Below are 12844 nucleotides of genomic sequence, written 5' to 3'. Positions count from 1 at the left end.
AAATAATTTGTCCTTTTACATTGTCACATTTCAGCATTCATTAATTTAACACAACTAGTATTATATATCTTGCCTTCAGTCAAAAATATTTTAACAACTGTATTTATTTGAACTGTGGTTTAATTTTATTCCTTTGCTTCAGCTCACCATCACAAACTTTATGTTTTTAGAAATCTTTCACTTTCACTGATCCCTCTTTTTGAAGGTTCGACCTTAATTATGTCTGGAGGAAACTAGGCATCTGCCCAATGCCATCCCAACAGTGAAGCATGGTGGTGACAGCAGCATGCTGTGGGGGTGTTTTTCAGCAGCAGGGACTGAGAGACTGGTCAGGGTTGAGTGAAAGCTGGGTGGAACAAAGTACAGAGATATCACTGAAAATCTGTTCAGCAGGGCCCAGGACCTCAGAATGGGCCTAAGGTTCATCTTCCAACATGATAATGACCCTAAGCCCACAGCCAAGACAACACAGGAGTGGCTGTGAATTTCCTTGAGTGGCCCAGCCAGAGCCCTGACTTGAAATCATCCCTGGAGAGACATGAAAATGGCTGGTCGCCAACAGTCTCGTCCACTCTGACTGAGCTTGAGAGAAGAATGGCAGAACATTTCCTATTCCATGTGTGCAAAGTTTGTTGCAGCATATTCAAAAAGACTCGAGGCTGTAGTTGCTGCCAAAGGTGCTTCAACTAAGGACTGAGTAAAGGGTCAGACTGCTTCTGTCAATACAAAAAGTCATGGTTTGAATCTTACTTTTGCATGCAATATGATGAAAGATGTTTCAGGGTGTTTTGGGGAGGACACTATTATTATTTGTGTTTTGGGCTGGTATTTGTCACATTTACTGACGGAGCAAGACTTGGTGGTACTGGGTGAGATGAGGTTTTCCTCAAACCCAGCTCATCAGTCTCTGGGTTGGATGTCTGCTGGGCTCGATGGATCTCCAGTTTTCTCCTCCACTGGAAACACAAAGCTGTGGCCTCAGCACCATCCGAGTTTGGCTCAGGCTGCTTCAACCCCTGGAAATCAAGAGGTATGTTCTCTATGAAATTCTATTGAAATACAGTTCCATTACAGAAATAACAACAAGGAAATTATCAATACAAGTATGTTATGCATTATGGGTTTGATTTACTGTGATGCAGGCCGTCTCTGCAGCATGGACCCCACGCAGGACAGTCTGGAGTAGATTTTGTGCGTTCTTCACCAGGATCTCATCGGATGATTTACAGCCTGGTGTCACAGCATTGACACTGAGTAAAGGTAGATAGAAATGCTGTCATTAACTTGCTCTTTAAATACATTTTTGCTGATTTCTTTTAGCATGACATTTAAGACAGAGCCCCACTGACCTGGAGATGATGTTGAGCTGGTTGGTGATGGTGAGAATCTGTTCAACAATGAGGGAGAGTTCAACAGTGCACTGTTTATCCAAGCAGTGGTTGGCAATGATCCTGATAAACTGAGTCACTGATTGGCAGTTTGAGATCACATCTTTGGCTGCAGTTACAAATGCCTCTTTATTCTGGAATAAAAATGAATAATTGGAGATTAAAAATCTAACTAATATTAAGAAATGTATAAGTTGTGTCTCATTTCAGGGACTGCATCTCCTGGAAGGCCCATTTGAGATGGCTTACATCACAGCAGAGTGATTAGTGTTTCTCCTGGAAGTCAAGGGAAGCCCAGCATACTAAAGCTAGGATGGCTGTGTTTGTTTGTTTGTGTGGGATAGAGGGAGAAATAGCAGAGAGCGAGAGCAAGGATATGAATGGATCTGACTTCAACCTCAGGGTGCGAGACTTGAAATAAAACATTGATTATTGTCACAGAATTCACTAGCACAGTAAGAACACTGTAGCTTATGCTTATCCAGTGGTCCTTATAGTGTCAGCACATAAGTTGTGTACAATTGCAGTGCATCATAGGCAATTCAGTCACACAGTATGAGCTGACATTTCACCACAGCTGTCAGAGTTGGCTTGAAATTGCATAGTGTATGTCTGGCTTAACACAAAGCTAGAAGCTAGAGACCTCCAGAGCCCAGTTGATGCTCAAGATAACTACATGATGTAGACACCTATCAAACAGCCAGAGCTCAATTTTCTACAGCAGCCACAGGTAACCCCACAAGCTGAGATAAATAGGCTTGTGGCAGCAGATTTAGAGGAAATGGTACCTACCATTGCCTTATTTTTGACTTAGTTTACTGCGAGTTGCTTTTTTGGTTTGATTTTACACAACTTTGCGCTTGCCTTTTTTAAAATTTCAGAGCAGAAAGGAGAGGTCTTGTGAATACCCATCTTATTAGAGGAAGGGTTTGTGCTAATTGTAGTGTTATGTAGAATTATCAGGAGGCAGTGACCATCTTTCATTGACTTCATTACCACTTAACATATGACAGACGTACATGAAAGCAGAATAACTGCTTATAAAACACATTTACACTAAGTCCTGTCTTCTAACATCACTTCTTGTCTTGACATCTTATGCCTTCTAGGGCATGAAATAGTGCCATTACATTGTATAACACTATCGAAGGAATATGTATAGTTTAGCATTGTATTTTTCATGCAACTAGTGGTGTAACTAGTTATTTTTAGCTGTGAGTAACTAAATAATGTAATAACTACCTCAACCCTCTACCATCACAGTCACAGTCATCCCAAGGGTGGGCCCTTTATAGCCTGAGTCCTTTAAAGGATGCTACCCCTGAATTGAGACACAGCTGTAATCTTTATAGTGGCTTCTAGTGGTTGTTACCGGTATTGGGCCTTTATGCTTCAGGTACTGGGTCATGTAACATATGGTGTCAGCCATCTTCCTGGTCACCTGGACTATTCGGTTGTCCTTGGGATCCCAGCTGTCACTTTCTTGCTTCAGAAAAAGGGAGGTGTAGGTGAGTGAAGAAGCTTCTTTGTATGCAACATCCTGAAGAAAAAGAAAATACGGACATGAGGAATATGCCAAAAAGTAGTCTATGGACTGAAAAGTATTGCCAGTCAGGAGATACTTACATCTTTCCCCATATTTTCAGTCACATGTTCGACCACAGCCATAATGGGAATGCTGGGTTCTGCAGCATCTACTCTTTCTTTATCAACTTTCTGGGGGAAAGTCATTGCAATGTCTGTGGGAAACTCCACTTCTTTGACTCTAGATGGGACTGAACTTGACCAATCTTTGATATCCTCAGGTGTTCTGCCCTGCAGACCTGCCTTAATGTGCTCCTTAGCCTCTTGATGGATCCCGTCTTGCTTCCTGATCTCTTCCGTCACATAGTGAGCTTTGGCAGACCAGCACTGTATCTGCACATCTAGGCTTAGTGTATCACTTATGAAGTGAGTCTCCACCATGAGTCTCGCTCTGCTGATTATATCAGAGATCTGGAAAGACAAGTGGTCGTTGATAGACCTCAGATTAGAGCGGGCGTGTGGGTCACGGATGTAGTTCAAGCAATCTTCAACTTTTTTGGTTGCAAGCTTTACATTTTCAGAAAGAGGTTGTGCTGCGTTTTCAAATTTCTGCTCTGCATCTTCTGTGTTGTTCTCTCTGAAGTGTTCAGCAGCAAAATAAGCAATGCTGGTGATATTTTGAAGAGCAGAGTCATAATCCTTATTGGCTTTGCTCAAATGACCAGAAAGGACTCTAATTTTTATCAAAAGATGTCTTTGTAAGAGCTCTGATCTTGCAAGTTGCACCACATTGGTCATTAAATCAAGCTCTTCAGCAGCTTTGATATAGGCTTCAGTCAACACTTTAAGTTCATCCTGATATCCTGTTAATTGTTTGGATTTGAAAGCACTTCTACAGTTCAGGCTAGTTAGCCTTGCTGCCTCTTGGATTCGTAGTGAATTCTCAGACAATACTGATAGCTGCTTCTGAGGGCCCATGTGGTTCATCGCAGTTGATGTTCCCAAAATTTTATCAAGAGATTTAAGCAGAATCTGAATGGACAGACCCCAGAGGATACATAAGCCGTCTAACTGATCCACCTGTCCTTCCATTGAGGTGGAAAACTCTACTAGATACCTTGTGTTGTTCTGGGCTTTGTTCAGTTTGTTGTGCAAAATGCTGAAGGTTTCCTGACTGTCACTTTTTGAGGTCAAATCAGATGAAGTTAAGAGTTGGACCACGTCAGCACACAAAGCCATGACATCATTTAGTGTCTGTGCAACAGCAACTGCTTTTGTTTGAAGATTTCCTTGCAGCTCGTTGTAAAGAGCATGATACCAAGTTCCAGCGACTGGCAGCAAAACCTTCCTGGTGTTGCTAATAAGGTCAGAAAACTGTGTGCTGTGTTTGTAGATGCTCTCAGTACTCATAGCTGAGCTCATCGCCGTCTCCTGAGCCGTCTGTACGAGCAGCGGGGTCAGTGACACCAGCTCTGCTCTGAAGCTTTCCAGCGTTTGACGATCGACCGCGTCAACGACAGCTGAGGCTTCCTTTGCAGCTTGAGCGTAGCAGTTGGACACCTCAAGCACGCCAGTGCAGGCCTGGTTGAGCGCTGTCACATCTTTCCCTTTAGTCACAGTCACAACCTCATACAAGAGGGGCAGGAGGTCAAATTCATGAGCCTTGTGGATCAGTTTGGGCTCTGCAGACACAGCTGGGATCTCTAAATCTTCTCTGTCATATTTACGAGGCAGCTCTGCTTCTATAGTTTCCTCGTCTGATTGATCTTCCTCCTTCTCTCCTTGGGAATCCCTCTCTATAACCTCCAAAACAGGAGAATCTGAGCCCTTTCTCATGTGAACCAGATTCAAAACATCATCTTCTTTGACTGGGGCACAAGACTGTGGGATCTCGGGCTGACGCACCCCCTCTCTCAGTGGACTCAGGAGATGTGGATGATGTTGTCCGTCCAGTCCCTTTCTGAGCACTTTGACATGCTGAACTGCCATGGAGACATTATTTGAAAAAGTAGAATAAACCTCTACATTTAAACTTGAACCAACTAGCATGTCTCTGACTGATTCGCCCACTTCGGCTTGAGACGTCTGAACCTGTTTCAGCAGAACCAGGAGGCCATTCCTGTAGATGGGGTCATCACTTCTCTCCAAGTGCCTCCTTACAGACTGAACTACCATCTTCATGTGAGAAATTAGATTCATCGCATGTTCGTTGAAGAGTTTATAGCTCTGCTCTCTGTACGCTGAGTCACATCCATGCCGATCATTGACCATCTCATTTATAGCCACACTGGTGAACTCCCTCACATCTAGGACATCACTAAGAGCATCTATAAGCTGACTTGTCTCCTCTTCCCAATGTTGACACACCTCATTAAGTTTTCGAACTGTCTGCACTGAATTATCCGCCAACTCCAAGGAAAGAGGCGCGATCTGAGCTCTGAGTCGTGTGAGGCACACTCGTGAGTTCTCCACATTCTCCAAACTTTTGGCGTCAGCGGCCACAGATGAGACGAAGCTTGCCAACTGGATTATCCCATCAGTGGAGGATATAAAATCTTCAACCAGAGGCTGTATAATGCTCAGATCAAGATCTGTTGAAGACTCTACAGCTAGAGTCTGTTTCATGACACTTAAAAGTTCCTTAAGTGTGGAAGAAGCTGAGAGAAATGTATCCAAGACTTGATAAAGAGCGCTGGTCATCAAAATTTTGTCAAGCATCTGTATTTGTTGGATCAATAATTTGCAGGTCTTCTCAAAGCTAAGCTCAGAATCTTCTGGGGACTTTAAGATATTTTGTATGTCCGCCCAAAACTGCAGGATTTGACGATTGTGGCCCACCACTTTCTGCTGAAACTCTCTGCGAGAGGAGTTTGCAATCACCATGCAATGAAAAACGAGATCTCTCACCAAGCTGTTGAAGCCACTGCCTTGGATTGACGAGGTGGAGGAGTCTGTAAGTATTTGCAGCAGATTATTCCTCCTAGCTGTGTAGTACCCACAGGGTCCAAGTGATCCGCTCTGGCATTCACTTTTCAGGGTGATAACAATGTCGTTCACTGTGCTCTGCACCTTGTCCAGGATGTACCTCTTGGCTTCCTTGGCCTGTTCGCTGGTAGGGTGTTTGATGGTCGTACACATGGCTGTGTGCAGCATGGAAATGCACTTCCTCAGGATATCCGAGGAATCAAGAAGCTGTTGGGTTTGTCTGGGATCCTGTAGTGAGTTTGCTCTCTCCACTGTTAGACTTTTGAGGTGGAGAAGAGCCTCAGAAAACATCTGAAAGGACTTGAGCAGAGATTTGATGTCCGAGGAGGAGCCGAGCTGGGAAAGGCGCTCCAAAACTTCATCAGCAGCAGCTACAACTCTTCTGACTTTAGCATCATCGTCCACTAACAGAACCTAGAAGCAGAGAGACAGATGATGTAACTACATTTTAAAACGTTTTTAGATACATGGAGGTCAGTCCACCTAGTTGGAGGTTTGTGGAATTTAGCAGTGATGGTTTAGGCTTTTATAAAACACCTGGAAATTCTACCACCAGGAGGATCCCAATGAATAAAATAGAATAAGTAGAGATTAACCCTGCTCCTATGTTTACTACTTTTTGTTTTTGTTAAATTGAGGGCTCTGGTGAAGTGGGTAATTTTTAGTGCCATAAATCAGTACACCCTAGCCTTTCCTCATGTCTTACTTGATGAAAATGTGCAGATAATTTACTTCAAGTAAAAGCCCTGCATTAAAACTTTGATGATTAAAACAGTAACATGGTATAACCAAAATAATCTGCTTGACAGAGGTCATATTTCTCATGCATAATGTCTAATATAAATGTTTTTAAATTTTCTATTTTTTGTATTATTAATCTGAATTTGATCTCAGTGCCTCTGCACATAAGTTAGTGCCACAAAATATTCTTTATCACAGTGTAAGTGCATGATTTTGTAACAAAGTAATACCCCAATGCCATTGAGTACATAGGATTCAAAATGCTGAAAATTGCATCATTCTTCCATTTTTACAAGAGGGATCCTCTAGACCAGTGGTTCTCAACTGGAGGGTCGGGACCCAAAAGTGGATTGTGGAGCAGTTTTCAGTGGGCCGCAAATGTGTCTGCAAAGAAATAGTGGCAAAAGCCAATGAAGAACATGCAAACATACAGTTCATTTTACTGTGTTTTATTGTGATAATGGGTAAATTTAAATATTTTACTGATATTTCAACTTATTTATCTCCTTTCCTTGCAATAAAAGAGCTGCTTTTACCATGCTAATGAAGTAATGTCTCAAAATCTCTGGAAAATAGGCTAAAATTTACATGTTATTATGAGGAAAGGAGGGTGTAAAATGTGAGTTTTGTCTTGTCTCTTGTTCCTGTCATTTCTGTTAAATCCAAGCTCTTAAGTGCAATATTTATATTTATTTAAAAGTGCATTGTTTAAAATTTTTAGAAATTTGGGTTGCGAAGTGTCATCAAAGATATTGCTGGGTTATAAGGCTAGAGCAGTTGAGAACCACTCTAACGTGGCCCCCAGTTGTTTTATCAGAACCAGAGCACACCTCTTCATTAAAACAAAAGCAAAGGGCCACACTGAGAGCTTCTCTTTGCAGAGAGGATATTTTTGCGCTTCTCCCTACCAGCCTTGGCATGAGTTTTATCTGCCAACAAGCTTCAGTGTTCATAAACTACAGCAGTGCGTTCTTGTCAAGCTCAGGTTACTACCAGAGCTATGCATGTCTGCTATCTCCTTTTGTCTTTTCACTCTGACTGGCTTGTAATAAGTATGACAGACAGAACGTTCATCTAATCACCTTCAGAGAATTTTTCAAAAAGCCCTGCCCTTCTCAAACACTTTCTGTGGGAGGTTTCCAAGATTAATGTGAAATATATCCCATGCAGTGGGCATAGAAAAAGTCTGTCTGGCATGTCAGGTTAGGGTACACCCTGGAAAGGTCATGGGTTAATCACAGTGATGACAGACAAATAAGCAGCCACACTCACACCTACGGGCAATTTAGAGTCACCAGTTAACAAACTTGTCTTTGAAATGTGGGAGGAAGCGAGAGGACTTGGAAAGAACTCTTGCTTGCAAAGGGAGAAAATTGAACCTTCTTGCCGAGAGACAATAGCACTAACCACTGCCCCACTGTGCAGCTCTAAACAAAAATAAATGGAGTATTTTTTTTTTTTAATCTTAACCCTGATCATCTCTATAGAGATAGTTTCTCATCCACACAGGATCATACCCAGTAAACTAAAGAAACTTATTTTCTGCCCATATCCCTGGGTATGCACAGATTCTGTTTATAAGTGAGTTTCACTTTAGTTTGATTGCTTTATGGGTGAAGACAGGAGGCCCAGATCGTTTTGCAACCTCATCCCAGACCTAGAACAATGATGGGAAATAAAGCAATTCTGTCTGTTAGAATGTTTGTTTGCAGCAAAATGTTGAAACTTCACAAATTGCTGATTCATATGATAGTCTTGTGTGCTGAAATACTTTGACTGTTTCAACTCTGAAGAGAGCTTCCCACAACCAATGAGGTAAAGCAGGAATGGCATACAAGAGATTTTTAACATTTCTGCAAAGACTTTAGTGCCTTTTTTTCCAGCTTATGCACAATAGCAGATTTGATTCCACTAGGCTGACACCAAAGATTAGATTTGAGTGAGAGGCTTACACAGTAAAGCAGTAGCAATCTGTTAGCAGTTATTTATTACAGCACTTTCAGTTTAGGCCAGTGATCTTGATGACCAGCTGAGATATTTCTGTTGTGAAATTTAAATCATCCAGCATCTTGGCCTCTCGCTGTGTGAGGTAGCATTACCATTTAAGGAAACCTCTGGGAGAATAAAAAGCAGATGCAGCTGTGGAAGATAGACGTGTTTGGACCATCAGAGCTTTAAATCAGTGATTCTTATTTATCTCTGTTTATTTTCACATCTTAAATCTAACTGAATATTTTCACATAGCCAGCTTTTAAAGTGGTAAAATGGTGTCCATTACCTTGACTACTCCTAAGAAGACGTTTTGTGTAGCAGTGATGAGCTCCTCTCTGTGCTCGGTTAAACCAGGCTGGATGGTGAGTTTCTGGGCTGCTAGGAGCACATGTTGTCCTGAAACACTGACTGACTCCAACAGCGATGACATCTCCATGTGCAGAACTTCATCTTCTGTGTCACTTATATGCCTGGAAGTACAGAACATACAGTGCATATCATATCACTCATTAGGCATCAGTATTTTCAACCATTAGAAGCTGACATTTAATACTTGCAGCTTTCATTTTTGCAATCAGTCCTGCTTTCTTTATCCCATCATTTACAGTGCTGTGGTAAAAGTTTTCGTCTCTTCCTCATTCCTATTTTTCACATTTGTCACACTTAAATGTTTCAGATAATCACACACATTTTAATATTAGGCAAGGATCACCTGAGTAATTACAAAATGCAGTTTTTAAATGCTAATTTATCACATTCGGGGCAAAAGGACATCCAAACCTACCTGGCCCTGTGTTAAAAAGTAATTGCCCCTTAAACTGAATGATTGGTGATAGCCACTCTTGGTGAGGACACCTGCAAGCACGTGTTTATGATAACTGGCAATGGGTCTTTCACATCACTGTGGAGGATTGTTGGCTCACTCTTCTTTGCAGAATTATTTTAATTCAGTCACATTGGAGGATTTCCAGTATGAACATCCTGTTTAAGGACACGCCACAACATCCCAAGTCATATTAAAGCCATTCAGAGGTGGACTTGCTGGTGTGTTTAACATCAGTGACCTGCTGCATAACCCAAGTGTGCTTGAATTTGAGGACACAGGCTCAAATTTTCTGGTAGAGAGCAGAATTCACAGTTCCATCAACTGCAACAAGTGATCCAAGTCCTGAAGCAACAAGCAGCCCCAGACCATCACACTACCACCACCATGTTTTACTTTTGGTATGATGATCTTTTTATGAAATGAAATGCTGATGTAACAGTTGATTCATAAACACTGACCCTAACGGAATCAAGTGAGGCCTGTAGGTCTTTAGATGTTGTTCTGGGTGGTTCTGTGACCTCTTGGATGAGTCATCGTTGCACTCTTGGAGTCATTTTGGTGGGCTTGCAACTCCTGGGAAGGTTCACCACTGTTCCAAGTTTTCTCTATTTGTGGGTAATAGCTCTCACCTTGGTTTGCTGGAGTCTCAACGCCATAGAAATTGCTTTATAACTCTAGATGTCAGTGACTTTGTTTTTCATCCGTTATTGAGTTCTTTTGGTTGTAGCATGATGTGTTGCGCTTTAAAATAATTACTTTTTCACATAGGGCCAGTTTGGTTTAGATGACTTTTCCCATATTAAATGAAAAACATATGATTCCACAACCTAAAGAAAATTAAGAACAGATGAAAAACAAATTTATGACACCTATCATTCTGGAAAGGGTTAAAAAGACATTTCTAAGGCTTTGGGACTCCAGCAAACCATAGTGAGAGCCATTACCCACAAATGGAGAAAACTTGGAACACTGGGGAACTGCCCCAGGAGTGGCCAGCCCTACAAACTTACTCCAAGAGTGCAACGATGACTCATCCAGGAGGTCAGAGAAGCACCCAGAACAACATCTAAAGACCTGCAGGCCTCACTTGATTCAGTTAGAGTCAGTGTTCATGATTCAACAATGAGAAAGAGAGAGTGGGCAAAAATGGCATCATGCAGTTCCAAGGCCAAACCACTGCTAACCAAAAAGATCACAAAGGCTCATCTTACACTTGACACATTCTTACACTCGATTTCCTACAGACTTTAGGGAAAATATTCTATGGACTGATGAGATGAAAGCTGAATTCTCTGAAAGGTGTGCATCCTGTTACAACTGGTGGTGTTAGTGTGATGATCTGGGGCTGCTTTGCTGCTTCAGGACCACTTGTTGTAATTGCTGGAACCATGAATTCAGCTCTCTACCAGAAAATCCTGAAGGATAATGTCATCTGTTCATGACCTCAAGCTCAAGCTTTAATAAATAAAATCATCATTCAAAAACTGCATTTTGTATTTACTCAGGCTATCATTGTTTAGTATTAAAATTTGTTTAATGACCTGAAACATTTAAGAGTGACAAGTATACAAAAAAATAGGAAACTAAGAATGGGGCAAACACTTCTTCAAGGCAGTGTACATACCTGGACGTGACTGCTGCCATGTTCTCCGTAGCTTTAGCCACAGCCTGAGCCGCCTCCTCCAGCTGGCTGAACTGCTCCACATCCTCTGCACTGTCACACAGCAGCACCAGGTAACAAAGGTGACTCGCAATCGGAGCAACGACCTGCTCCACTGCTGCGGTCCTGATCAGCCCATGATCTAGTAAAGAGGACATAGTTTACTATGTGTTTTCTCAGGTCAAAGGTAGCTGAGCTGTTTAATCATGATGAAAATGTACCTGCTCTACTCAGTGTAGTAGGTGTGTGAATTATTCATTTGACTCCACAGAACAGGTGCTTGACTTCAGTGCTTCATAGCAACTGGGGTCACCTGACCAAACACATTCAGCCTGGTCAGGTGTGAGGAATGGCTGCTTTTCTTCTGGATATTTTCAATGTATGCTGTCTTAGGTCGACATGATACCAGAATTTTTAACGTTGATATGATTCAACAGTGGCTTTCTTGAATGTTGAAGAACCCAGGCAACAGCTGTTGTATGCACCGTCTCTCCCATCTCAGCTGCTGAAGTTTGTAACTTCTTCAGAGTAGTCACACACAGGAAAATCTGGGGAGTAATTTTTCCAGAGTTACAAATATTTTACTCAAAAATATTCAGATTTACCTTTTTAGTGTAATTATTACCAACAACCACCAGAGGTGCAGTAAAAACACAGATAATATTTTGCTAGAGTAAAACTTCAACCACACTCACTTCAGTTTTAATTCCACTACCTTCACTCATGGACAGTCACAGCTGAAGCTCGTTAGGAGTCCCAGCTGCAGCTAATCCTTGGCAATCAAGAACTACACACTTGGTGTTAAACACACAGACACCAGTGTACTCATCAGGTAACCTGGCTCCTCATCAATCTTTGACTCTTGTGATTTCTCACTGAGTTTTTTGCCTTGTTTTACTCCTTTATTGTCCCCTTTTGCTGTGCCTCCATCTCTCTACCTGTGCTTCAGGCAGCCACTACACTCACCATCGTTTGTACTATTGTTGTTGTCAAATAAACTCCTTTTAACCTCGTCTCATAGGCTACGTTCACACTGCAGGCCTTAATGCTCAATTCTGATCTTTTCTCAGATCTGATTTTTTTTGTTTGCCTGTTCACACTGCAGTCAGCTTCCAAAAAGATCAGATACGTATCTGATTCAAAATCACATACGAAAGTGGCCTGAATCTGATTTGAAAAGATCAGGTTCAATGTGACTTGTGCTGTTCACACTGTCAGAAAAAAAAAATCAGATACCGGTCACATCTGAGCAAAAAAATCAGACTCAGATCACTTCTAACTGCAGTGTGAACATAGCCAAAGTCTGCTTATGGGTCCTTGATATATGTCCATCACAATAGTTTCTTTATTATTAGAAAATGTAGCTCTATATAAACAGGAACATCAGCTTGTTTAGAGTAAGATACAGCTCTATAAAAAGCCTTACCTATTTCTATATGGAGAAGAAATTGTTCTTCAGTGAGTGGCAAATATTTCTTTGTGGAATTAAAAATGAACTCTGCAAGGATTGTAATGAGTTAAAAAACAGCTCTGTAATATGTAAACTTTGTTCTGTATTACTCCTTTGAATGGAGTTGCTGTAGAGTTTATTTTGTTCACTCAGGGGTTCACCTAATCATCATTTAAAGTTTAAAAAAAATGTTCTTTTGTCTTCATGGTGTAATGGTAGCAAGGAATACTGAATAACCAGTCACTGGACCTTCCAGGCACAGGTGTCTTTATATTACA

At 41.5% G+C, this 12844-nt stretch overlaps 1 protein-coding gene across 1 annotated transcript; it reads right to left on the bottom strand.

The window, feature by feature from the left end:
* Window positions 1-106: 106 nt before the first annotated feature.
* Window positions 107-11613, bottom strand: LOC121510926. The gene is made up of 8 exons (XM_041789311.1): window positions 11338-11613; window positions 11081-11258; window positions 8917-9100; window positions 3015-6311; window positions 2761-2928; window positions 1350-1522; window positions 1133-1250; window positions 107-1016 (listed from the first exon to the last, which is right to left on the bottom strand). Exons 2-8 carry the CDS (start codon window positions 11098-11100, stop codon window positions 807-809), a joined length of 4170 nt encoding a protein of 1389 aa, XP_041645245.1. The 5' UTR covers window positions 11101-11258; window positions 11338-11613; the 3' UTR covers window positions 107-806.
* Window positions 11614-12844: the final 1231 nt, after the last annotated feature.

This window comes from Cheilinus undulatus, linkage group 6 (assembly GCF_018320785.1).
Source record: "Cheilinus undulatus linkage group 6, ASM1832078v1, whole genome shotgun sequence".
NCBI lineage: Eukaryota > Metazoa > Chordata > Actinopteri > Labriformes > Labridae > Cheilinus > Cheilinus undulatus.
Note: the sequence above shows the minus strand (reverse complement) of the source record. Positions and strands in the feature narration are given on the sequence as shown.

Bases quoted from the DNA above. Each gene is read 5' to 3' on its own strand.
- LOC121510926 (XM_041789311.1), bottom strand. From the start codon at position 11,100: ATGGCAGCAGTCACGTCCAG. The intron at 9,101-11,080 runs GTATGTACACTG...CTGTACTTCCAG, and splicing joins ATGGCAGCAGTCACGTCCAG to GCATATAAGTGACACAGAAG. The intron at 1,017-1,132 runs GTAAATCAAACC...CTTGATTTCCAG, and splicing joins CAGAGACGGCCTGCATCACA to GGGTTGAAGCAGCCTGAGCC.